We start from the raw sequence: 23,954 nt of genomic DNA on the forward strand, positions 1-23,954 counted from the left end.
TAAGATTCATTTTTGTTATGTATGTCTATGTGCAGGTATGATCATGTGAGTGCAGCTGCCCTCAGAGATCACAAGAGGGCACTGGATCCCATGGAGATGGAGAAACAGGTGGTTGTGAACCACCTAGTATATACGCTGGGAACTGAATTATGGTCCTCTGCAAAACCAGCCCCAACTCCTACTTTTTAAATTCTAGATTCTGCCTATAGAAGAGAGCATGTAATATTTATCCAAGTCTGGCTTGTTTCACTTAGCACAGTGAATGGCTTCTAGTTGCATCCTGGATGGATGGATAATAAAAAACATTTTATTCATTATGGGTAAGTAAAACTCCATCACACACACATATGCACATACAGGAATAGAGGAAACAGTCACAGCAACCAAGATAGAGACTCAATGGACACTTAAATATATGTGTGTGTGTGTGTGTGTGTGTGTATTCCACACATATAAAATACTTTCTATAGTATTTAATACTTCCTATACCCTAAGGACAAATAGAACATCTTGTATATGGTCCTCCACTCCAATTCAAAGGGTATTTATAGAAATAGTTGTATCTTGTTCAGAAAAAGTATTAGAGGATTTTCATTAATATAAGGCTTTAATATCCATTAAAAAAAAAAACAAGTATTTGCAAATTGCTGCTTCCGTTTTCATGAGCACCTAGGCAGTCTTCCTAAGCAAAACTCTTTTCAAGGGATAACTTTGGAAAAGGTTAGATGTGAATTCCTGTTTGCAAACCATTCAAGTGGGAGATCCTCCAAGGTCTCTTCCAAGTGTTTTACACTGACTTTACACTTCTCATTTTTGAAATTCCCCTAGTCATTGATAAGGTCCTTATTCAATGGCAAGACTCTGAGGCTCAATGTAAACACTATGCTAATATCAGGACACAGAAACCACAGATGGGGCTAAGATGTATGGAGGCTGGTTCAGTGTTTGTCCAGTGTCATCAGGCCTTAGGTTTGATAACTCGAGACTGTATAAACCCGGCATGGAGACACAAACCTGAAATCCCAACATTTGGAAGAGGCAGGGGAATCAGAGGTGCGAGATCACCCTCAAATACAAATCTAGGTTAAGGCCAGCCTGGGCTACATGAGATAATGTCTTGGGAAGGGGGAGGCAATAGTGATAGAAAAATATGTCTAAAGACAAATTCACCAAAACATTCTATTTTATGCCCCCCAACTATTGAGATTAAGTGGAAACAAGGGGCATTCAGTGGCATGGACTGCTTGCTCCAAATGCCCCTTCCCTGCCCAAGATCCATAAGACACAAGCAGAATGATACAACTCAAACTTGTTAAAGTTGAAAAAGCTAAACAGATTTTATTAAAATACACACCAAGAACTGCTATTTCCCCTTATTCTGACAGTACTGGAACTCATACGGAAGGTAAGTAAGCAGTCAGTGTTATGGTGTAGAGAAACGAAGGCCAAAGGGAACCAGAACCCACTCTGTGCTTCCCAGGAGGGGAATTTACTGGAAAGCTCGACTCACTGTGAAAGCCTGTTATTTGCTCACCTCCCAGGGGATGTGCACACACCAGGAGAGGTCAGATCATCACAAGAGTCCTGGAAAGTAAAAAGGGCTTCACTTCTGCAGCTAGGCTCTCGGCGATGGCATTCGGCTCTGTGCTTCCCAGGAGGGGAATTTACTGGAATAATAGGCATTTACTGTTGTGTCCTCAGGTAGACAAAGACATGAGTGGAATCTGCTGCCTCGGAAGAAGGGAAGCTCTAAATCATTGGTTCTCAACTTGCCTAATCCTGCAGCCCTTTAATTCAGTTAGCTCCCATGTTGTGGTGACACCCAAATATAAAATTATTTTGTTGCTACGTCATAACTGCCATTTTTCTACTGGGCCGCTCCACAGGTTGAGAACACTGCTCTAAATCTTCCTGTCGTAAATCCATCTGGTTATGAATTAACTACTTGGAGGCTACAGGTTGACAAGGAAACAGGGAGAGACAACAGTTTGCAGCTTTAAAAAGAGAATCAATGTTATTGTTTTATTCACACCAGGTAGAACACATACACAAAAATGTGTATTATATGTTGCTTTCAAAAAAATTCCATGTTCCATGAGAACTATGTAAATGACATCAAATGTTCCTGCTATGTAACGAAAGAAGGAGACCAGCATCCCCAATGTCTGCTGGGATCTATTTAGAGGCTGAGTTTATAGTTAACCAAGGGTGCTGCAGAGCAGTCTTCGGGCAGCTCTGCATCCTCTCAAACACACCGCTGCAAGTAAGGTTGAACCAACGCCACAGGCCTTCCACTCTGCTTCTCACGGTATTGCACCTCAGGCACTGAGTGCTGGCTCAGAAAGCTCGACTCACTGTGAAAGCCTGTTATTTGCTCACCTCCCAGGGGATGTGCACACACCAGGAGAGGTCAGATCATCACAAGAGTCCTGGAAAGTAAAAAGGGCTTCACTTCTGCAGCTAGGCTCTCGGCGATGGCATTCGGCTTCATAAAGGCTGACATCAGCTTGGGATGAGGAGGCCTTGTCACAAGCAGGAGCAACTCCACACCAGGGCAGCTCCAGCTCCGATCAATCCACATTTAAAGGACAGCACAAGTTTCTTTTCTTTTTGTTTTCGAGATAGTCTCCTATGTAGTCCTGACTGTCCTGAAACTTGCTATATGGACTACGCTGACCTCGAGCTCACAGAGATCCACCTGCCTTTGCTTCTTGAGTGCTGAGATTAAAGGCCTGTGATACCATGCCTAGCCTAAATTTCTTAAAAATCATGTTACTATAGTTTCACAAGAAGCCCAGATAAAAATAACAGTGCATTAATACAAAGAAAAATATAAGTTTAATAGCCCATTGACAATAGTTTTAAGAAATAGAAATAACCATTTGCATGCTACAAATATCTCTTCATTAGGACACAATTTAGATAACTATATAATTATAAAGATCTGAGAATTTCCCACAGCATCATTTTATGGTTGTAGTTTTTCTTCTACACTGTTCAAATACGGAACTGATTTTTTTTTTCAGCATCTTTCTGTTCTGTTTTAAAAACAAATCCCTACATCTGAGAAGTCCACGCTAGCAATTGTTGCTGAGTCACTTTTCTGTCATCCATCATAGATACAAAGACGGATCAGCCACCAAGGAGCCTCTCAGCAGTGATACTCATGCTGGAACTTCCTGTAAAGACAAGAGAATCTTTTTTAAAACTCCTCAGTAAATTTCACAAACTCTCAACCTTACTAACCAATACTGCAGGCAACTGCCAGAGACCAGACTTCAAGCACAAGTCTTCAGACACACACATCTTCCAAAGGGCTGGGGTGGGCATGGGTTGGGGAAGTGTGAGGCTTGTGCCAAAGACCAGTTCAGTGAGGTGAAGAAGCACAACAAAGCTGGGTGTGGTGGTGCACACCTTTAATACAGGCCCTGGGCAGAAGCAGGCAGATCTCTGAGTTCAAGACTAGCCAGATATACATGGTCTACACACCGAACAAAGTCCCTCCCTACCCCATACCTCCAGAAAAATGCAAAAAGAGGCAATTGACTGAAAGGGGAAGGGAGGGAAGGGGAGGGGAGGGGAGGGGAGCTCACTAGTGATGGAAATATAACCAAAATGATGAGTCGATAATTTTTGGTGATTAATTGACAAAAATTCAAAAAAGTAACAACTAGTGTTGACAAGGGGTCAGAAAATCTGGCAATTTACATAACATTACATGTGAAAACTAAGGGGTCTCTCTAGAATGCAACTGAACCATACGACATCAGAGCTTTCAAAATGTGTAATATTCTAGACAGTGATACTCAGGGATTTATCTCAAGTTAGAAACAGGCAAAAAAACCATAAAGCTACATGTCAAAATTATGTATAAAGCTAAAGTCAAAATGATATAGCAGTGAAATCTGGGAAGGCAGATAATCACCTCATACTCAACAACGGAGGATAAATTAATAAATTATTAATAAATAAAACTATGAGATGCAGAGCAGGAAACTTGCTCAAAAGGGGCCGAGATGGTTCAGAGTGGGCAAAGGCGCTCACGACCCAATTTTACAACCTGAGTTCAAGTCCCAGGACCCCATGCTGTAAAGAAAGTCTACTCCAGCTGGCTGTCCTCTGGCTTCCACATACACACCATGCATGGCACACACATACATCTAATATAAACAATAAATGTTCATTTAAAAGCTGTAAAATAACTAAGTAAAATAGTTGAGCCACATGTATATAAAATTCATTTATAAAGATACAAAAATTGTAAACAAGGCTAAGCGTGTAGCGGCACAACATACACAAGGCACTATGTTCAGTCTCTGGTCCTATAAATATGTCTATATAAATGTACACCCCAACGCATACATGGGTGTAGGCTCAAGTGGTAAAACCACATACTATCTGACATAGCAAGGATAGGCTAGAAGACAGCAAACAGGATGAAATATATAAGGAAAGAAATGCTGGGGCATGCAGATGGATCAGCCACTAAAAGCACTTGCTGCTCTTGCAGAAAGACACAGTTCTAGTCCCGGCACCCAAGTCAGGCTCTCACAACCACCTGTATTTCCAGCTACAGGGGAGCCAACACCTTTGTCAGGCCTCTGTCAGCTCCTGGATGCAAGCAGCACACACACACACACACACACACACACACACACACTCTCACACACACTCAGGCACACATACATAAATATAAATCTAAAATAAATGTTTGAGAAAATCGCTCCCAAGTACATGAGGTATTTGCTGAACAGTGTGACAGCCCCACTGGACCCCGCCACAGGGCAAACCAGAGCCTCAGCAATCACTACTCCACACACACCGTTCGTTCTCTGCAGGCTGGCATTGATCTTTACCTGCCTGAGAATTAGAATAAAAAGTATGGGCTTCCACATCTGGCTGTTTTTGTTTTTGTTTTAATTAAGTACTTCATAGCCTATTAAGGAAAACAGGTACCTGGTGTCTCAGGAAGACAATCAAGACCACACAGTATGGCTCACACTTGCAGACTGGATCACTTATCACAGACCTAGCCTAGCCATCTTCCCTATGTGTTTTCTCTATCAAGATCAGCAGCACTTAAACATTGCCTTTACAATCTTCATACAGACCAGGGGCTGCATGGGGCACGAAACACAGACCTCCATCAACAGGTTAAGCCACTGTTTGGACATAGCATTGGTCTGGGGCGCTACATAGCTGGGCTCACATTCAGAATTCTTCTGCCTCATCCACTCAACGACTGAGATTATTGGCATCTACTAACACATAAAGCATGCCTTTGCTTTTCTAGTTAAAGGGACACATATAATAGATACTGTCTCCTGCATTCATGACATGAATAGGGACATGATGTCTGGAGTACAGGAAGTCTTTCTTATGGCTATTCGGCAGTACAGAAATGAATCCTGAGTGCCTGTGATATCACTCAACAGAGGACCCTTCCTGTTACAGATGGGAAATCAAGGAACTGAGTTGTGGGACCTACAGTCAAAAGAATCCCTATTTGCCATGCCTTGAAATCTATTTTTAAAAGAAACCAAGCCGGGCGTGGTGGCGCACGCCTTTAATCCCAGCACTCGGAAGGCAGAGGCAGATGGATTTCTGAGTTCGAGGCCAGCCTGGGCTACAGAGTGAGTTCCAGGACAGCCACGACTACACAGAGAAACCCTGTCTCGAAAAACCAAAAAAAAAAAAAAAAAAAAGAAACCAAAAATAAACCGGGTGGTGGTGACACAGCCCTTTAATCCCAGCACTCAGGAGGCAGAGGCAAGCAGATCTCTGTGAGTTCAAGGCCAACCTGATCTACAGAATGAGTTCCAGAGAAACCTTGTCTTGAAAGAAAAAGAAAGAAGAGAGAGAAAGAAAGGGGGGGGGGGGAGGAGAGGGAAGGAGAGTCAAAAAGAGAACCCAAATCCTACTTAGATTTTTAAGTTGTCTATTTGTTTATGCAGTATCTCAGAGCATTGCCCACACTGAGATTGCCTTAAACTGAGACCCTCTGACTCCGACTCCCGAGTTCTGGAATTACAGACATACCTACAGCTGGCTCTGGAAAACCTTCAATAAGATGTATGTTACAAACCCACTTCTTTCCTCATTATCAAGCACTATTTTGAATTTAAATGGTGCAACTGTAACAGTAACAAAGAACCACTTCCCACCAGAGACCTCAGAACCCAAGTGTAATAAGGGCTATTATAAGAAAACTCCTGGTCAAGAACAGGTTTCTGGCCTGGGAAAGTGTAAGCACCTGGCCAACAGACGATCCCTATGAGGGTGGGTTTGCCTTAGGCCATGCTAACAAGATTGCCAGAACAGTTTTCCTTTTAATAAGAAACTGCACCTTCTTCCCTTCCCAGAATTCTACCCTGCCTTTTACCCCTCTTCGAGGCATCATGAAATCTGGCTGGGTCTCTACCCTTCTTAGGCCTGAGTTTGAAAGGCACAATTTTTCCTTTTCCTGTCTCTTTCTTTTAGATCCTGGCCAGAGCTGAAGCATACGTCTCCCTGGCATTTTGGAGCATCCTTCCTATAGCTTCTCTCCCCCCCCCACCGGCTGTCTACCATGTATCTGACTTCTGTGCCAGCTTAAATGGCCTTGTTCCCTTCTCTTCTTCTCCTCTTTCAGCTGGCCTACCCTGAGACTCTTTCTTTGTGTGTGTGGTTTTTTGAGACAGGATTTCTTTATGTAGTCCTGGCTATCCTGGGAACTCAATCTGTAGACCAGGCTAGCCTTGAACTCACAGAGATCTACCTGCCTCTGCCTCCTGGGTGCTGAAATGTTAGTGCACCACTACTGCCCAGCTGGGACTTTTTTCTTTTAAACACTAGTACAAGTGTCCTTGAGCTTCCACTTGAGCCCATTGAGTCTAAAATCCCAAGAGATGACCTGATTTCCCTCTATCATCTGACAATCACAAAGCGACCCCAAAATTCCAACAACACAAACATTAGCATGGTACACATTTAATAAGGATTAACTCACCCTGTAAAATGCAAGTCTGCTCAATGCTGGGGCTGCTCTGGACTAATGTTCATTGTTCGATAAATTTCTTTAAGTAACAAGAGGGCAGTATCTTCAGATTCCCTGTCAGAAAGAAAACAAGACTTAAAAGTGTATGGAAGGATGCCTTTTAATGGGCTCACACTCCAGCTATGAAAGACACCCCTACAAACACAGTGTGTAAGCAACAATGGTCTCTGCACACTGTGCAAAAGCAATGGCACACTGCCACCTTGTGGATAACTCATTCCATGCAGCTTTTAGAGAGGTTAATGAGTCAGAGATGTAAACTGCTAACCAAGTCCTCCTTAGCATCTCCACTCTGAATGTGAAACAAAACCTTAAAGGGGAAACGCTTCTGACCGTGTGAGGTCAGCGGGTAGGATTTATTAAGTCAAAGACTTTCACCACAGTGAAAACACTGTACGAGTTAAAGCCAATCAAAGAGAAGAATACTTACCAATAGCAGAGGTGACTCTGAAGAGCGAAGAGATACTCATTGAAGCTCTCGATTGGCTTTTCTTGAAGAACATAATCAATCCGGCGGCCTCCATTTAACATTCCAACCTTTCCTAAATAGTCCTCATCCTTGGAAAGCTCTGGACTTTCAACAATCTTTTCAGCTAGAATTTAAACCATTTCCATATCAAAGTCAATCATTTACTCATTACCCTCTGACTTTAGCTGACCCTCTGTGTTCACCCCCCATTCCTCCAGAGAACAGGGAAAGAGGGGCTGGTTCCCCAAGAGAGAGGAGAGAGAATCAACAGCTGACAGAAGCTGGGAAGGGGTAAGAGATCATGCAATGGCAGGGAAAAAAGACACAGAAGTAGACTCTGAATGTCACGAAGCACAGTGACCTGAACTTGCATGCAAAGCCGAAGAACAGAGCTCAGCAGGAGCAGAAGGACGGAACCTCCCAGAGTCTTTACCAAGCCTGAATACAAACTGAGCTCTCAACTCATATTCCACCCCAGCCTGAACAATCTAAATAAAACCTTAAAATTGCAGCTAAAAGCCAAGAAATAGCAGATAAAACTTAATTAGCAGCTGCATCTGACACTGCAGGATGTCAGGACTCCGTCCCCTTTACAGAAGGGGTCCATCCTATCTGACACAATCTGTCTGGAAAGAAAACCTCCCAAGCATTATGCTCTTTGGGCAGTCTGCCTGGGAAATGCTTCCAGTATCCCGTTTACCTTCAACTACTTGCTTTTCCTCTTCCTCTTTGATTTGGTTGGCCACCTTCTCCAATTCTTCTTGCAGCTGAGTAGTAGAGGTGTGAGCACGCGCGAATTCGTTGAGTGTCTGCCAAGCACTTTTCAGAGAGCTGATAAAGCCCTGCTTCAGATCGGATCCCATTCGAGAAAGGCTCTCTTTCAACTCTGAACAGATTCACATGATACCCCAGGTTACTTAGCCACGACATGCTATGCTCCAGAAATTAAAGTTAACCACGTCCCCAGAGAAGCAAGGCTCCCCTCCTCCCCCCCCCCTCCTCCCACCTTAACTATCATTAGGGAGCTTCCTGGAACCAAGAACCCACAATAGGAAAAAATGTTGACTTGGGGTTGAGATTTTTTGAGATAGGGTCTCACTATGTAGGGCTGGGCTTAAAATTGAAATCTTCCTGCTTCAGCTTTCAAGTACTAAAATTATAAGTATGCACTTGCATGCCTGGCTTTTGTTTGTTTGTTTTCTGACACATGGTCTTGGAGCCTCAAGCTTAGGGTGACCCTCATGTCTCAGGTTCCTGAGCACTAAGATTACAGGATGTGCCACTGAACCCATTTCTTCTTAGCAATTTGATCTGTTCCAAACCTACAATTTTTTTTTAAAAAAGAGGTTCAAACACCATAACATACACATCATCCTATAAGTTTTTACTGGAATTCTTAAGACAGGTCTGTAACAGCTGGGCATATAATCTTTAAATCCCAGCACTCAGGAGGGAAAGGCAGGTGGATAGATCTCTTGTAAGTTCATGGCCAGGCCTGGTCTGCATACTGAGTTCTAGGACAGCCAAGGCCCTGTAGAGAGAACTGGTTCCTTAAAGCTGTCCTCTTAAGCCGGGCAGTGGTGGCGCACGCCTTTAATCCCAGCACTTGGGAGGCAGAGGCAGGTGGATTTCTGAATTCAAGGCCAGCCTGGTCTACAGAGTGAGTTCCAGGACAGCCAGGGCTCTGTTGAGAGAATTGGTTTCTTAAAGCTGTCTGTCTTCTTATCTCCACATATGCACAGTGGCATGCACGGGCCCACACACAAAAGACATCACACATAAGTTGTTTAAATGTTCATGATTCACTACAGATTACTGGATAGTTTTGACGTGACTCAGTGCCTTTAACTCATTTTGCAGCCAGGAACAACCTTGAACCCCTAACCTTCTGCCTGTTCTGCAGTAAGGCTTCTCTTCTTACCTAAGTGAAGTCTCTTTCTGCCTTTGTGATGTGGAATGAGAACAGCTTTTAAGTCCAAATCTGGAGCAATCATAGGCTCTAATCTGTACGCCACCGGATCGAGCTGAAGGAAGAGAAGCAGGCACCGTCAATTACTTACTTCAAGTTACAGCCACAGTCAGGGACGCACACGGCCACTTGGCCAGCCAGAGAGTGACATTTCCACACCTTCCTCAGCTACTGGCTACTATAAGATTTGTGATTTGTAGGTGAAATTACTTTGCAAGCAAAGCAACAAACATGTTTCTCCTTTGAGTAAAAGCTTTCTGGTACAAACACTTACCGAAGTGTCATCAGACTCTTAGGACGGAAGCTGAGCCTTGCAAATCATGACTGCTATTAATTTCAAGTAAGAACCTAGCAATCTATCCGGATGAAGAGGACAGAACTCTCATCTTTGTAAAGTGCGAAGTAACTCACCGGATGGTAGATATTGAAGAAACCTTTACAGGTAGGGAGGCGGTAGTTCTCATGAATCCTAGCCACACCTCGAATAGTGAGAAGCATGCCGATCGGAGAGCCCAGGGCAAAGAAAATTTCCGGTTCAAAGTCTAACGAGCTGTAAGCAACAGAAACCTAGGAAAAAACACAATAAGAAACTATTACCACAGACACATATACAAAACCCTTTGAATTTTTCAATGTTCTTGGCTCTGCACTGGCTCCCAAGCATCCAAACACAGAGGCCTCTCAGAGGTGGCTGCTGTGAGCTGAAGAAGGTAAGCATGTCTCATTAAAACTTCAGAGTCTGTGGCATTCTGCTCCACTTCTGAGATAATAAACACAGCACAGAAGCACGGCAGTACCTATGCCTCAAACTGCAGAACCTGCAGGCCCGCCGGGCCTGCTCCTACACTTGGTCAAGTTTCACGACGTCTTTTGCCTCTGCTAGTATTATAACATGGAGGTTTTCACAGTGCTAAACTCAGTATAATGGAGCCCAAGGCCACAGAAAGCACTTATCAGCACAAAGAGTTCTAATCTTCAGTAGTCTCTGTTACTTCTATTACCATTCTATCTTCGCCTTAAAGAGCTAGAGGCAGGAGAATAAGCAAGCACAGGGTCACCCTTGGATGCAGTGACTTAGAAACCAGCCAGGATACACAGATTCTGTCTCAAAAAGAAAAAAAAAAAAATTCCATTTAAGGCAAATTTCCTGTCAGAAAAAGGATTTGGATGAAGGAGCATATCTGAGATAGTTTGCATGGAGTCTCTCAAGGAAAGCACACTATGTTTATGAAGTCTTCCTTTTCACTCTACTTCAGGGGCAGGAAAATGTCTTTTTGTCATGTTGGTATGAAGAAACTTAGGGTTCTTTGGAAAGTTGTTGATGGCGTTTTGCTGGGGCACACGTGAAGGAATGTTTCATTAAAGTGGACACAGGTGTGAGAGGCTAAGGCAGACTCATGAAGGAAGGTTGCGCTGAAGCAGACACAGGAGAGAGGATGTTCTGCTAAAGCAAGCACGTGAAAGGACATGTGATGAAAGATTCTTTGCTGACAACACGCATGCATTGGTCTGCCTTACACTGCATAGTTGAGCTGCGGGACGCCATAGAGAGAAACACACCAAAAATCTCCTGGTGGTGTGCTGCAGTTTGTTGCTGTTTCCAAAGACTCAGGCTGATTGGATGCACATGCTGGGGCAAGGCACACGGAGGACGTGTGATGTTTGGAGGGCATAAATAGGCCTCCACAGAGTGACAGAGAGGGAGCTTGCTTGGCTTGCTGGTACAGCTAGCTGTGCAACACTTGTGGGTCTCCCGTCTTCACTGATCTTCACTTCCCTGAGAGAGGCACAGTCTAGAACTTCTCCTGGTGTTCCTGTTGGTCCCTCCTGCTGACTCAAGCTGAGGTTGAGGCCTGGCTGTCATGTCACCACTGCTGCTAACCTGACTCTACCGAACTGGACGGCTGGTGTATCCGTAAAGTGCTTATGAGTGGATTGAGCTACTGCTGCCTGATAACCCGTGAACTGAACTGCCGATTTCCTGACAACACAGAGGGAATTGCTCCAAAGAACCTTTCTAAACAGGTCCACTTCCCCCATATCCTTTCTTTTCCACTACTTCTGGTGGGTGGTGGGCTACAAGGGAGGTTAAAGCGTTTAAGAACCATCATTAAAAATAGGATTTTAAACACCTTTCATTGGTGTTTTGGGAACAAAGAATAATGAATGGCATAATCCAAGAACAGAGATCCACCCATCACAGTCACTTCACGGGTAAAACCAGGGAACATCTGAGAGGTGACATACCTCACCCGAAGTGCAGTCAGCCAGTGACACTATGTAGATGTAGGTGTGTAATTTCAAATCCAACATTCCTTTTATATACACTGCTAGGCTGCGCTCTACACTTCATAAGAAGAGTCTACACTTCATAGCATTTATCTTTGCCTTTATCTTTGAAAAGTCAATGGTTTTTAAGCTGGGCAGTAGTGGTACATATCTGTTGCAGGATATCTGATCATACTGTGAACCCTGAGATTGTGTTGTTTACTGGAAAAACCTGTTTCTAGTTGTGGTGTGGCTCAGCCTTAGTACACACCTTTAATCCCAAACAATGTAGGTAAAGTTACTTTGTAGAAGGAAGTACCTTACCCTGACAAATCAGAGAAAGATTTGACAGAATAGAATATACCCAACTCACATTTTTCTAATAACTGATACTGATAAAACTGTTTGTGACACATCCTAATAGTTAGCCATTTCTAAACTAATGTATTTCCTTTATGGAAGCAAAATTAATTCCAGGGATTTAGTTTCTAAAGTTTCTGAGTTTTGTGCAGTCAATTTTGAAAGATTACCAAGAGACACTTTTTATCTCATTGTTATTTTTTATACATACAAAGAGTCTTTCGCAGGGCGTGGTGGCGCACGCCTTTAATCCCAGCACTCGGGAGGCAGAGGCAGGCAGGATTTCTGAGTTCGAGGCCAGCCTGGTCTACAAAGTGAGTTCCAGGACAGCCAGAGCTATACAGAGAAACCCTGTCTCGAAAAACCAAAAAAAAAAAAAAAGTCTTTCTAAAAATTCTGGCCGGGCGGTGGTGGCGCACGCCTTTAATCCCAGCACTTGGGAGGCAGAGGCAGGCGGATTTCTGAGTTCGAGGCCAGCCTGGTCTACAAAGTGAGTTCCAGGACAGCCAGGGCTATACAGAGAAACCCTGTCTTGAAAAACAAACAAAAAAAAAAATTCTGATAACTTCCGAATGCTAAGAGCATCGTCAGCCCTGGTTTTGGTGGTAATACACGCACACAAATCTAAAACATCACCTCTCCCCCAAAAGGTTGCCTTTTAACTAGACTTCTCCAGTCATCTGTACACACACAGGCCATAGCGAGGCATTGCCCTCCTCAGCTCCTCTGAGGAGGTGGAGGAGGAGTGGATTTCTCCTGTGGTTCAAGTCTTTGCCAAGGCGAGGCTAGTAATATGCATGTAATTGAAAGCCAGCCCCTCAAGGGATTCTCATTATTTGCAAATACTGGACTCTTCCAAGGCTCTAAATGGATGGCGCCCTTGAGTGCCCGTTATTGCTGTGTGTTAGGTATCCACTCCTAAAAAATAACGCTGTTTTGTGGGTTACATTCTCGAGGGAGGAAAGTTCATCTGGCTATAGTTTCTAAATATCCTTTATATAACTACTTTGTTAGAAACAAAGTTCTTTCTTATTTAGTTTATCATATCTTCTTTTGTTGAGCACTTTATCTTTGTTAGTGTTTTGCATTTTTTAATATAATTCAGAAATTCTAGGTTATGCAAAGAATTTATAAAGCATAATTAAAATGAGAAAAAAAAGAATATACCCAACTCACACTAGTACAGAGGAGAGAGGTGACTTTAAGAGAGAGTAGTGAGAAGGGGGCTCAGATTTACTGGGACACCTATACAGACACAGGTTGAAGTGATGACAGGATGAGCCAGAGAATAAGGAGTCAGAAGATTAGAACATATTGCCAAACTTAGCATGAGGCCAAGCAGAGCAATTCAGTGGGAAGCTAAGAGAAGCCAGTCTGAATCAGTTAGCATGGAGAGGAATTTTGAGCCAGAACAGCTAAGTTGAACCAGCCAGAGTTCAAAGAGCTAGAAAGGGTGAGCTTATTCAGAAGTCAGAGGCTGGAAACGTTCTAGGCCTAGATTAGATTGCTTAGGCCTAGGCTAGAAGCTTCCCGGACTAGGACGAGGTTAGCAGACAGAGGCAGTAACCCTTAGAAACAACAACTAAATCAGGATACTAAATATATCTTTACACATACCTTTAACCACACCACTCAGGAGGCAGAGGCAGTCAGATCTCTGAGTTCAAGACCAGCCTGGTCTACAGAGCAAGTTCCAGGACAGCCAGGACTATACAGAGAAACCCTGCCTCAAACAAACAAACAAACAGTTTTACTCCACCATGAGAAAAAACAAACTTAAAAACAAAAATCACAATGTGTAAAACAAACATTTACAACTTATATGACAAGACGCTAAACATCCTTAATATATAAAGATGTCTTTTTTTTTTTTTCTCTTTAAAGTTATGTTCTAACTGTGCAGCTCAAGCTGACCTTAAATAGCCTTAAATATAGCCCACACTGGGCTGGAATGTGCAACTTCCTGCCTTAGCCTTCAAAGTGCAGAGATTATAGGCATATAAAGTCATGTCAGCTGGAGATAATTTTTGTGAAGAAGTGAATAATTCTATAGAAATAGGATAAACCCAGTACCTTATTGTAGAGAGCGATCATCTTGTGTATAGTATGGATGCCTCACATCAATTAAAGAGCCTATAGTCTATGTCTCAGGCAGGAAATAAAATGGGATATCTGTAGGAGAAAGAATTCTGAGAGGAGGAGGAGACAGGGAGAGGAGCCCAAGAAGAGGTGAGGAGATGAAGAGACGGGCGCACGGTAGCTGAGCACAGGGAAGCAGCCACACAACAGAAGGTAGGTTAAAATAAATGGCTGTCTTTGGTTACCATCTAGTCAGAATAGAGCCTAGCTATTTTTTAGAGCCTAGCTATTAAATAAAGCCAAGGTATTTGTAAATATAGTTTGAGTCTGAATCTTATTTCTGGGAGCATGGGCCTGGGAAGCAAAACTGTGGCCTAACTTCAACACCTTATGGTGAAAAAAATGCCTTAAATACAAGTGACGTCTACGGCCATATCACCCTGAATGCACCTGACCTCCTCTGATCTCGGAAGAAATACAAGTGAGGCTTGGGTGGTTTAATAAGGAAATACCACTTTTAAATATAAGAACCTGAGCTTAATCCCTAAAACCTACATCATGGCAGGTGTGGTGGTACATGCGTGGAAGCCCAGTGCTGGAGGTGGAGGCAGGAGCACCCCTGAAGCTTGCCGGCCCCCTTTCCCCCCTCTCCCCCTCTCCCCCTTTTCCCTTTCCCTACAGGGCTTCTCTGCATCTTAGACTCGATTTGTAGACCAGGCTGGCCTCGAAATTACAGAAATCTGCCTGCCATTGAGTCCTGGGAGTAAAGGCATGTGTCACCATGCCCAGCCTGTATCAAACATTTTTAACTGCTGAGCCATCTCTCCAGCCTATACATATATACTATACTTTTACAACTTTGTTCTAAAGAAGCTATTTTTAAACATAAATTGAATTCCTTTCTTTTTTTGTATTTCATTTATGTCTCTGATCACCTTTCAAGGAAAATGGTAAAATGGTATCACATTTCTTTGAGCACTTGAGATGTTTGATATCTTCTCTCTCTTTTTTTAATGCATTGTGTGGGGGAAGGGGAAGGGCAAGGGGAAAGGCAAGGGGAAGGGGAAGGGGAAGGGAAGAAAACAACCCAGATATTCTTACAAAGAACCCGAGTTTGTTCCCAGAACCACATAGTGGCTCACAACCATCTGTAATTCCTGTAGGATCCAAAGCCCTTTTCTGACCTTCAAGGCACAAAAATGGCACACATGTACACATGCAAGAAAAATACTCATACGCATAAAATAAGAGCACGCCAATTCCTCAAGGAAATGTGCATGTTCTGAGCATGACTTTATAACTCCGGCCCTCTGTGCTGTTACCAGTTATGAGACTTAATGCTATAAATTACCAACAATGGAAAGACTAAAGTCAGTTACAGAACTTAGATAACATGCTCTGAATACATGCCATCTCTTGAGCATTACCAAAGAGCATAAAATGTTTACTAAGAGAAAACCAGTTTTCTGTGTGCAGCTCCAAATGCATTCTACATAGCTACTTCCAAACACATAGGCAGCAAATGATAAATGTGCATTTCCAACCTAAGATGCTAGCCTCATTAACAAACTCACCTGTCCTGTGCCAACTTCAAAAGATTCATAATCAACCCGTACAGAAGACACGTAAGCCCCAACTGAGAGCTTCCTCTTGGACTCGTTTGATTCTGAAGACGGAGAAGCCATTTCCTTAGTTTTTGGAGCACTCTCGTCTTGTCCTTTTGTCAAAGCAGCCAGCGCTGCCTTCTTTTCTGCTGCTGCTTTTTTCTGCTCCTATAAAACACCACAACGGTATAAGATGATCTTGAGGAGAAGTCCAGTCCTTAGCTATCACGAGATATACTGCCACGCAATTAAGGAATTCTTACTGATTTAGGCATAGTAGTAATACTGGAATTACTAGGAAAAGGTACTTTTAAAAATTTTTTATTTTTTGAGTTCAGCATAGTGGCGAACACCCTTCATCACACACTTGGGAGACAGAGGCAGGTGGATTTCTGAGTTCGAGACAGCCTGGTCTACAGAGTGAGTTCCAGGACAGCCAGGTCACTTTTCCTTATATGTATCTGTATACACACTGCTGTAGGAGTGGGTGCCAAGTGTATGTTGGTTACCACGAAGGCCTGAAAGGGCACTGCATCCCTTGGAGCTGGAGCGAAGGCAAGTTGCAGCCACCATGCAGGTGCCGAGAACCTAGTCTAGCTCTTTCTACAAGAGCAGCAAGTTCCGTTAGCTGCTGAACAAACTCTCCAGACTCTCAGAAAAAGTACACTTTTTTAGAGACACATACTATCATCAGGAAAGACATGCTGTGATAGCTATAATAAACTGTACAATTCTTAGAAAAATAAAGATTATGAAAGACAAAGTACAGTAAAACAGCTAATATTCAATCTAACATAAATCTCAAAATTTTTCCGTATAGGAGGGCGGACACAAAACTAATTCTCTACTGACTCTACCTACATGGTCTAGGCAGAAACAGTTTTTAACAACTTTATTCCCAAAGCACTCACTGAGAGGGAAGAGCCAGCAAGAAGCAGTGGCATGAGAGACAGGCAGACAGACAGACACTCTATTTCTTTCTTTAGGTGCTTAGCTGGGCCCACAACACTTCAAGAGCTAAGTATTTTCACAAAGCAAACAGCCAAAACTATGGGGCAAATATATAAAACGATGCGAATGCTGGTAAGACAAAGCCTGTTTGCAGTGGTTGTAAGTACTCCCTGACTGCACTCGGGTCCCAAGGTGCACTTATCCAAGTGGACCTCTATCCACAACGCCAGAGCCCCTTGCTCCCTAGGCTGGGAAGGGTTTAGATTAGTCTCTGATTAACAGCAGCTACATTCAACAGCTGACCAAATGTTCTTTTCTATTGATTAACTCCAAAATACTAACAAAACAGGAAAGCAGTCCAACCAGTTAATATGGAGGACAATAACGTCAAAGACAGCTCGGTCGGTCGGCAGCACGGCCGCTCACTCCACCATGGGATGTTGGACAGCCTCATTATCCTTTGTCTGTGGCACAACCTGAAACCTGAAATCAAACCTCTACGAGTCCTTCCAGCTACTATTTACTTTCTCGCTCAGCATTACCTTTTACTACATTCAGAGAGTTCAATATTCTAAATGGTAAGAGAGCTACCTAAAGAAACCATGCACTGGGGCTGGAGAGCTGGCTCAGTGGTTAAAGAGCACTGGCTGCTCTTTCAGAGGACTCAGGTTCAATTCTCAGTACCCACGTGGCAGCTTAGAACTGTGTAATTCCATTTCCAGGGGATCTGACAACCTCACAGAGACACATTTAGACAAAAAACACCAATGCACATCAAATTTTAAAAGAAGAAAGAAATCATGCACTGGTAATATTCCCAGTCCTACAAACCACTCCTTTTCAAATGAAAATGACAAAGATGGTTTACAGAGGAGAAAGAACCCAGACCATGAATATTTGATATCCTTGCTAAAAAAAAAAAAAAAAAAAAAAAACACATTGGCTACTTTTAGTCCCATTTTTTTCAGTGATAGAAAGCCACTAAAACAGTATTATCTTCATCTGTTAACAATTCACCTGTGAACAATGCCGACCAATCAATGCAAAGAGTGCCTGGCAAAGTCTCACGGTTCATCTGAAAGCAGTTACATTTGAATTTAAAAAGTGAGATTGTACTATAGATCATTATTCATGTTCTGGGAGTTTTCAAAGAACTTTTCTACTTTTTAATCTTTTACTGCGGAAGAAAGCTGAGGACATGAAGCAAAGAATCTGAAGACTTCACTCCTCAGTCCTCTTGCCGTGGGCCTGGCCTCTCTGCTGTGTACGGAGAACCAACTGGGCCTACGCACAGAAGCACCCCAGCATCCTCCTCAAACGATCTGTGTTGGGCCAACATGCTCATCAGAGCACTAGTAGATCACTCTGTCTTCTGGATAAGACTGCGAGTGGAGATTACCCTCTGGGAAACCCAGGGAAGAGGAGGAAGCTGTCTGTGAACTGGAATTAGAGAATGACTTATTTACCACACAGGAAAAGGAAAGACACCTCATAGTCTAGTAGCGTTTCTCAGCACTTACTCAAATACAGTCTGCTTTATTTAAAACGTCTTGAGTAGTTCTCTTTCCATCCCAAATTCACACCACTATCATCTTTCTTGGCAACTGAAAAACTCCAATCACTGCTTTTGACATTTCTCCCCGCAGCCTCGAGCTCTGCCCTCTGCTATGAGAACTGTACCAACTGAGCTCTGGAGTTACTCCCCTGGCCTGCACAGGTTCTCTAGCCACATTCCTTCAGATACGGAACCATGGGACTTACTGATATCAAAGTCAAAATGCAATTCAGGGCTGGAGAGATGGCTCAGCAGTTAAGAGCACTGAGTACTCTTCCAGAGGTCCTGATTTTTTTTTTTTTTTTTTTTTTTGGTTTTTCGAGACAGGGTTTCTCTGTGTCCTGATTTTAATTCCCAGCAACCACATGGTGGCTCACAACCATTTGTAGTGCCCTCTTCTGGTGTGCCTGAAGATAACTACAGTGTATTCATATACATTAAATAAATTTTTTTAAATGTAATTCAATGTACAGGGGGGGAAACAAGATAGCTGATAATTACTCTCAACTTTAAAATTTGCAAGGCCCAGCAAAAGACAGAAAATAATCATTTTTAAAAGCAAAAAAGAGGGACTGGAGAGACGGCTCAGTGGTTAAGAGCACTGGCTGCTCTTTCAGAGGTCCTGAGTTCAATTCCCAGCAACCACATGGTGGCTCACAACCATCCGTAATGGGATCCAATGCCCTCTTCTGGTGTGTTTGGAAATAGCGACAATGTACTCATATAATATAAATAAAATAAATTAATAAATAAATAATAAATAAAAGCAGAATAGAGCATATTTAAAAGTTTACTCATTACAGAAAATACAAGTTCATGAAATTTTATGTGACTTATGAAATATATTTTAAATTTTAATTTTTTAAAAACTATAGAATGTAACTCAGGTGGCAGACTACTTGTCTAGCATGCACAGAGCCCTAGGTCTGACCCCCAGAAATGCATTAAACCAGGCATGGTCGGACAGACATGATCGGAATCCCAACACTGGCAAGGTAACTTCAGGAGGGTCAGAAGCCAAGGTCCTCCTCAGCTACACAGTGAGTCAGTCCCAGGCCAGCCGAGGACACATGGGACCGTCTCAAATAGAAGACCATGTGCTAAACTGGCGGGCTACACTACCTCACATTCAGTCTAACCATCTGACCTGCTCCTATTTCCACCTCATCATCTGTGCGTGTGCACTGTGAGAAAGAGCACTGGATATGCGCCGGCCACAACATGCACATGGAAGTCAGAGAAGAGCTTGTGACATCAAACTCAGGAAGTAAGGCTTGCTGACAGATGCCTTTATTTGCTTAGCAATCTTGCCAGCATTTGGGCCACATTTTAGTGATGGGGGAAAAAAAAAATCAAGGATCAAAGAAATCAAGTCAGTGCTCATGAATGTGCTATTAATAAGTAGCTTCCCTTCGAGTTAGGGCCTCTCGTTCATTCATCAAGAATCTCACAAGTTGTTGCACCTGGAAATCATCAAAGGGAAAGCTAGAGATGGGGATTAGCAATAAAGAAGAACACTTGTTCCTGCCCAAGATTCTGGTTTAATTCCCAGCAACCACACGGTCATTCACAGCCATCTGTAACTCCAGTTCCAAGGCCTCCGACAGCCTCTTCTGACCTCTATGGACATCAGGCATGCATACAGTGTACATATGTACATACAGCAGACAAAACTCCCATACACATAAAATACATCTTTTAAAGATTTTTTACATAAACTAATAAAAATGAAAAGTCCTCTGTCCTGGGAACTCTGTCTCAGGAACACCAAGTTGTTCAGCTAGTGCAATGCAAATACAATCCAGCCCAACTGATTCTGGAGCCTGGGCTTCCATTATTGTATTCCAGGGGGAAGTAAAATAGTTGCCTAGCCAAACGGTATTGCAAGCTTCTAAAATAAAAATGGGAGCCAGGCACAGTGCCTCACACCTATAATTCCAAGAGGCTCACTCAGGAGGCTGAAGCAAAAGGATCATGCTACAAAGTGAGTTCTAGGGTAGCATGGGCTATAGCATAAAACCTTGCCTTAGAACACACACACCACAAAGGTCAGGTTACAAAATGTGTTAATTTATCTTGAGGGTAGAAAAGAACCTTACCAGTTTGGCTGCTTTAAGTTTTACAAAATTGGCTATCTTCTTTCTGGGCCCGAGGGGTATCCCCATCTCCTTCAGGTCATCAACTGTGCACATAAGCTTTAAAGGGAAGTGAAGAACATATGAGTTAATCAATCTAGAAACTGATGAGCTCAAAGTGGGACGGACACAAGATATTAAAAGAATCAACTGCAAGAAGCTTGGGCTTTTCCTTTCCCACGTCTGTCTCAGTTTCCTGTGGAGCACCTGTGGAGCAAGTGTGAGGCCCTGACTTCATTATCAAACACCACACAAACATGCTAATTAGCCTCTCCGTTAAAAATTCTATTATTTCTAATAGAAAACATGTCTATGTCATGCAAAATTCTGAAGCTATACTGTCAAACATAAAATTAATCTCTCCCCTCAAATCTTTCCTGTCCATTCTGGTCCCAACCATCCAATTCTTTTAGGGACAACCGGTAACAATCTGCCCTCTGCAGAAATCCCTCAGGTGCATACAATAGTGACATCCTCTTCAATGTGTGTGTGTGTTGACCGCAAGCTAACAGATCACGATCCATGATGACATATTTCATTCACCTGCTGCAGAGTTCTATAGCAGGGCTGTACAAATGAATCCACCAGCATCCTGTCTGTGTGCACTGTGGCTGCTAAGGTCCCACAGTGTTAAACCAGTGTTCAATGAACATCCCTGTAGCATTCCCAGGCATTCTGGACTTGCTCCAAGGCATTGAGGCCACCTGCTACATTCTTTCCTGTAAGTCATGCTCTTGTTTGCACTGCCTGTGTGCCTGCTGCTTATCACTAGTTCAGTATAAGCTCTGACTATAAAAGCCCCTTCTGTCTGTGTCCAGGTGCTTTTCCTAATCTATCTCTGGCCATTAGGTATTGTCATACCGTACACTACACTGAAATTCTTGTCCACATATGGCACTGGGTTTTGTCTAAAAAAAAGCTTCACACATCTTTCCCCTCCAATTTTAAAAAAGCTATTTTTTATGTTTATGTATGGACTCCTGGGTGTGTGTGTGTCCATGTTCCAAGTGTGTGCTGATGCCCAGAACCACCAGAAGAGGGCACTTGATCCTGGAATTGGAATTACAGATAATTGTGAGCTACAATGTGGAATGCTAGAAACCAAACCCCAGTCCTCTACAAGAGCAGCAGGTATTAACCACAGAGCCATCTCTCTTGCCCCAGCCCCCTTTTTTTTTCCTATTTTTTTTTAAACGTTTAAGTTTTGGGCTTATATGGAATAAAATCTGATATTAAAATGCTTAAATCTTTCTTCAATTTTCAAGTCTACACAAAGGAAGAATAACTTTAAACAAAATAAATCAGGCTATTATCAGTACCAGAGATTCCATATCAATCTTTTCCTTTTCAAAAGTGCTAATGTAGTCAAACAGGCTGAGTGCTTCCAGGGTTCCATGCAAAGTTAGGGGTTCTTCATCCTCAACATCAAGGTCACATGATTCATCTGACATCAGCTTTGACTCTTCAGATATCTTAATACAAAGGGGGAGAAGACAATGCAAAGCTCACACAAAATTCCCACAAAAATTCTACATAAAATATGAAATAATTCTGCTCTACAAATGAACTAGTTTTAGCACTCTGCCATCTTTCACCTGGATTTTAAAATATATACATCTAGTAAATTATTCATGTTCCCATTTCCTATAACAATTTACTTTTAGAAATCCTAAGCCTTCACATTTACTTTATAATCCATAAGGAAAAAGAATGAGAAACTCCTAGTTGTAGAGATCACATCTTCTGTGTTGCCCAGGCTGGCTTTGAACCCATCACCCTCCCACCTCAGCCAGGATCACAGGCGTGTGGTTCAGCTCTTCCACTGTACCGCTGAGCCTCAATGAGTCCTGACAACTGGAAACTGTTACAGCAAACAGTACAGGTTTGGGAGAAGAGCTCAGCTCCAGCTTTACCTCTCAGTGTCAACAGGGTAACTACAAACTTACCAGCTTTTCCTGAAAGTTTGAATGTTTCATAACTCCATTAGAAACAGCCACAGATCCTGGAGACTTAGAGACACTCATATCCTTTTGATTAGACAATATGTCAAACAGTATCAAAGAACCTAGGAAAAAGAAATTGTGCTTTATAACAAAGTTATCCCAAGTATTTTTTCAGCACTAAATAAATTCTCCTGCTTTTTTTCAGTCTCTGACAGAAGTCATACAAAGATAAACTGATTAAAATCTGATAATCATAGTCAGCAAGATGGCACAGCCAGTAAAGGCATTTGCCATGCAGACTTAGCAACCTGAGTTGCCTCTCCAGAGCCCATGTGTTGGCTCTTAGGTTTCCTTCAACTAGCCAGGAGCTAGAGTCATCAGCAAGCAGGAACCCTCAGCTGAGAAAACACCCCTACCAGTCAGGTAAGGAGCCGTGCGGAAAGGCCCACACCTGCTATCTCTGAGCAGGTAATGCTGAGTGCACTGGCAAGCCAGGGAAAACAAGCCGGCAAGAAGCATTCCTCCATGGCCCCTGCTTCAGTTCCTGTTCCAAGTTCTTCTGTACTCAGGAAGTCCTGCCCTGACTTCCCTTCATGATGGACTCTAACTGTACACTGAAATGAGCCCTCTCCTACCCACACTGCTTTCAATCATAGTGTTTATCAAAGCAATAGGAACCAAACTAAGGTACAATGTAACGGTGGAAGAAAACTGACCCTACAAGTTGCCCTTTGACTTCCACAAAGTCAGTGCACACTCCCATGCATGTACACATGTGAATCTTACACTCTAAGTTTTGCAGCCAGAAAAAAACTTCTGAACAAACCAAAGAAGAAAATTCACATTACATGGGACAGCTTTACCTACACATTTTTTAAAAGAGCAACAATATTCCTATTTCATCTAATGACAATAAACCCACACACAGCCTCCCAGCTAGAGAGATGGCTCAGGGGCTGAGTGCATCCTGTTCTTCCAGAGGCCTAAGCCCGGTTGCTAGCGCCCATGCCCAACACTTTACAGGCACCTGCAAGTCCAGCGCCAGGGACATGCTATCCTCTTCTGACCTCCAAGGCCACCCACATTCACACGGCACACATTCATCAGACTCAAACCTACAGACGTAAGTAAAATACAAATCTTAAAACAGCAACAACAAAAATGCACAGCCTTCCTCTGCTACTGGATTTGAAGAGCACAGGCAGTCTCAGCTGCCAACACTGTCCTCTGTTCACAAACCTGAGCTTTCCAAGGTTTTACACGAGACAAAGCTCAACATCTGAACAAACCAAACAGTGCATCAGAGACTACGGGGCAGCTTTACCTAAACTGTGGCCAGCAACGGAGACCTTCCCTTTGAAGTTTGGGTTCCGACTCATAAAGAGGGAATGTAGCCGGTTTATCTCCACTCCCACCTTTTCCACAATTGCCTGGCAGTAGGTAGGGCTGTTGTAAAACGAAACATCTAGCAGAGTCTCATTGGTAAAGTGACGGAACCGACCGATACTTGGCAAGGTAATTTTCTTGATGTTCCTGTTTTAAAAGGAAAAAAAGTTACTGTCAGTATGTACCTTCAACTTCTGAA

The 23,954-nt window shown here is 42.9% G+C and overlaps 1 protein-coding gene across 2 annotated transcripts in view; it reads right to left on the bottom strand.

The window, feature by feature from the left end:
• Positions 1–1,309: 1,309 nt before the first annotated feature.
• The window catches only part of Sec23ip (SEC23 interacting protein), a 44,402-nt gene continuing 21,757 nt past the window's right edge, over positions 1,310–23,954 (bottom strand). For both annotated transcript variants that reach the window (XM_021167460.2, XM_085841268.1), the window contains exons 9-19: positions 23,694–23,902; positions 22,373–22,491; positions 21,746–21,898; positions 20,391–20,486; positions 15,756–15,953; positions 9,886–10,041; positions 9,427–9,529; positions 8,206–8,391; positions 7,467–7,629; positions 6,989–7,090; positions 1,310–3,179 (exon numbers count right to left, since the gene is read on the bottom strand). In XM_021167460.2, the coding sequence (XP_021023119.1) occupies positions 7,009–7,090; positions 7,467–7,629; positions 8,206–8,391; positions 9,427–9,529; positions 9,886–10,041; positions 15,756–15,953; positions 20,391–20,486; positions 21,746–21,898; positions 22,373–22,491; positions 23,694–23,902 (1,465 nt within the window). In that variant the 3' untranslated portion in view covers positions 1,310–3,179; positions 6,989–7,008. The remainder of the gene's footprint in view (positions 3,180–6,988; positions 7,091–7,466; positions 7,630–8,205; positions 8,392–9,426; positions 9,530–9,885; positions 10,042–15,755; positions 15,954–20,390; positions 20,487–21,745; positions 21,899–22,372; positions 22,492–23,693; positions 23,903–23,954) is intronic.

The sequence above is a fragment of the Mus caroli genome, unplaced genomic scaffold (genome assembly GCF_978045245.1).
Source record: "Mus caroli unplaced genomic scaffold, Mus_caroli_1 scaffold_8, whole genome shotgun sequence".
NCBI lineage: Eukaryota > Metazoa > Chordata > Mammalia > Rodentia > Muridae > Mus > Mus caroli.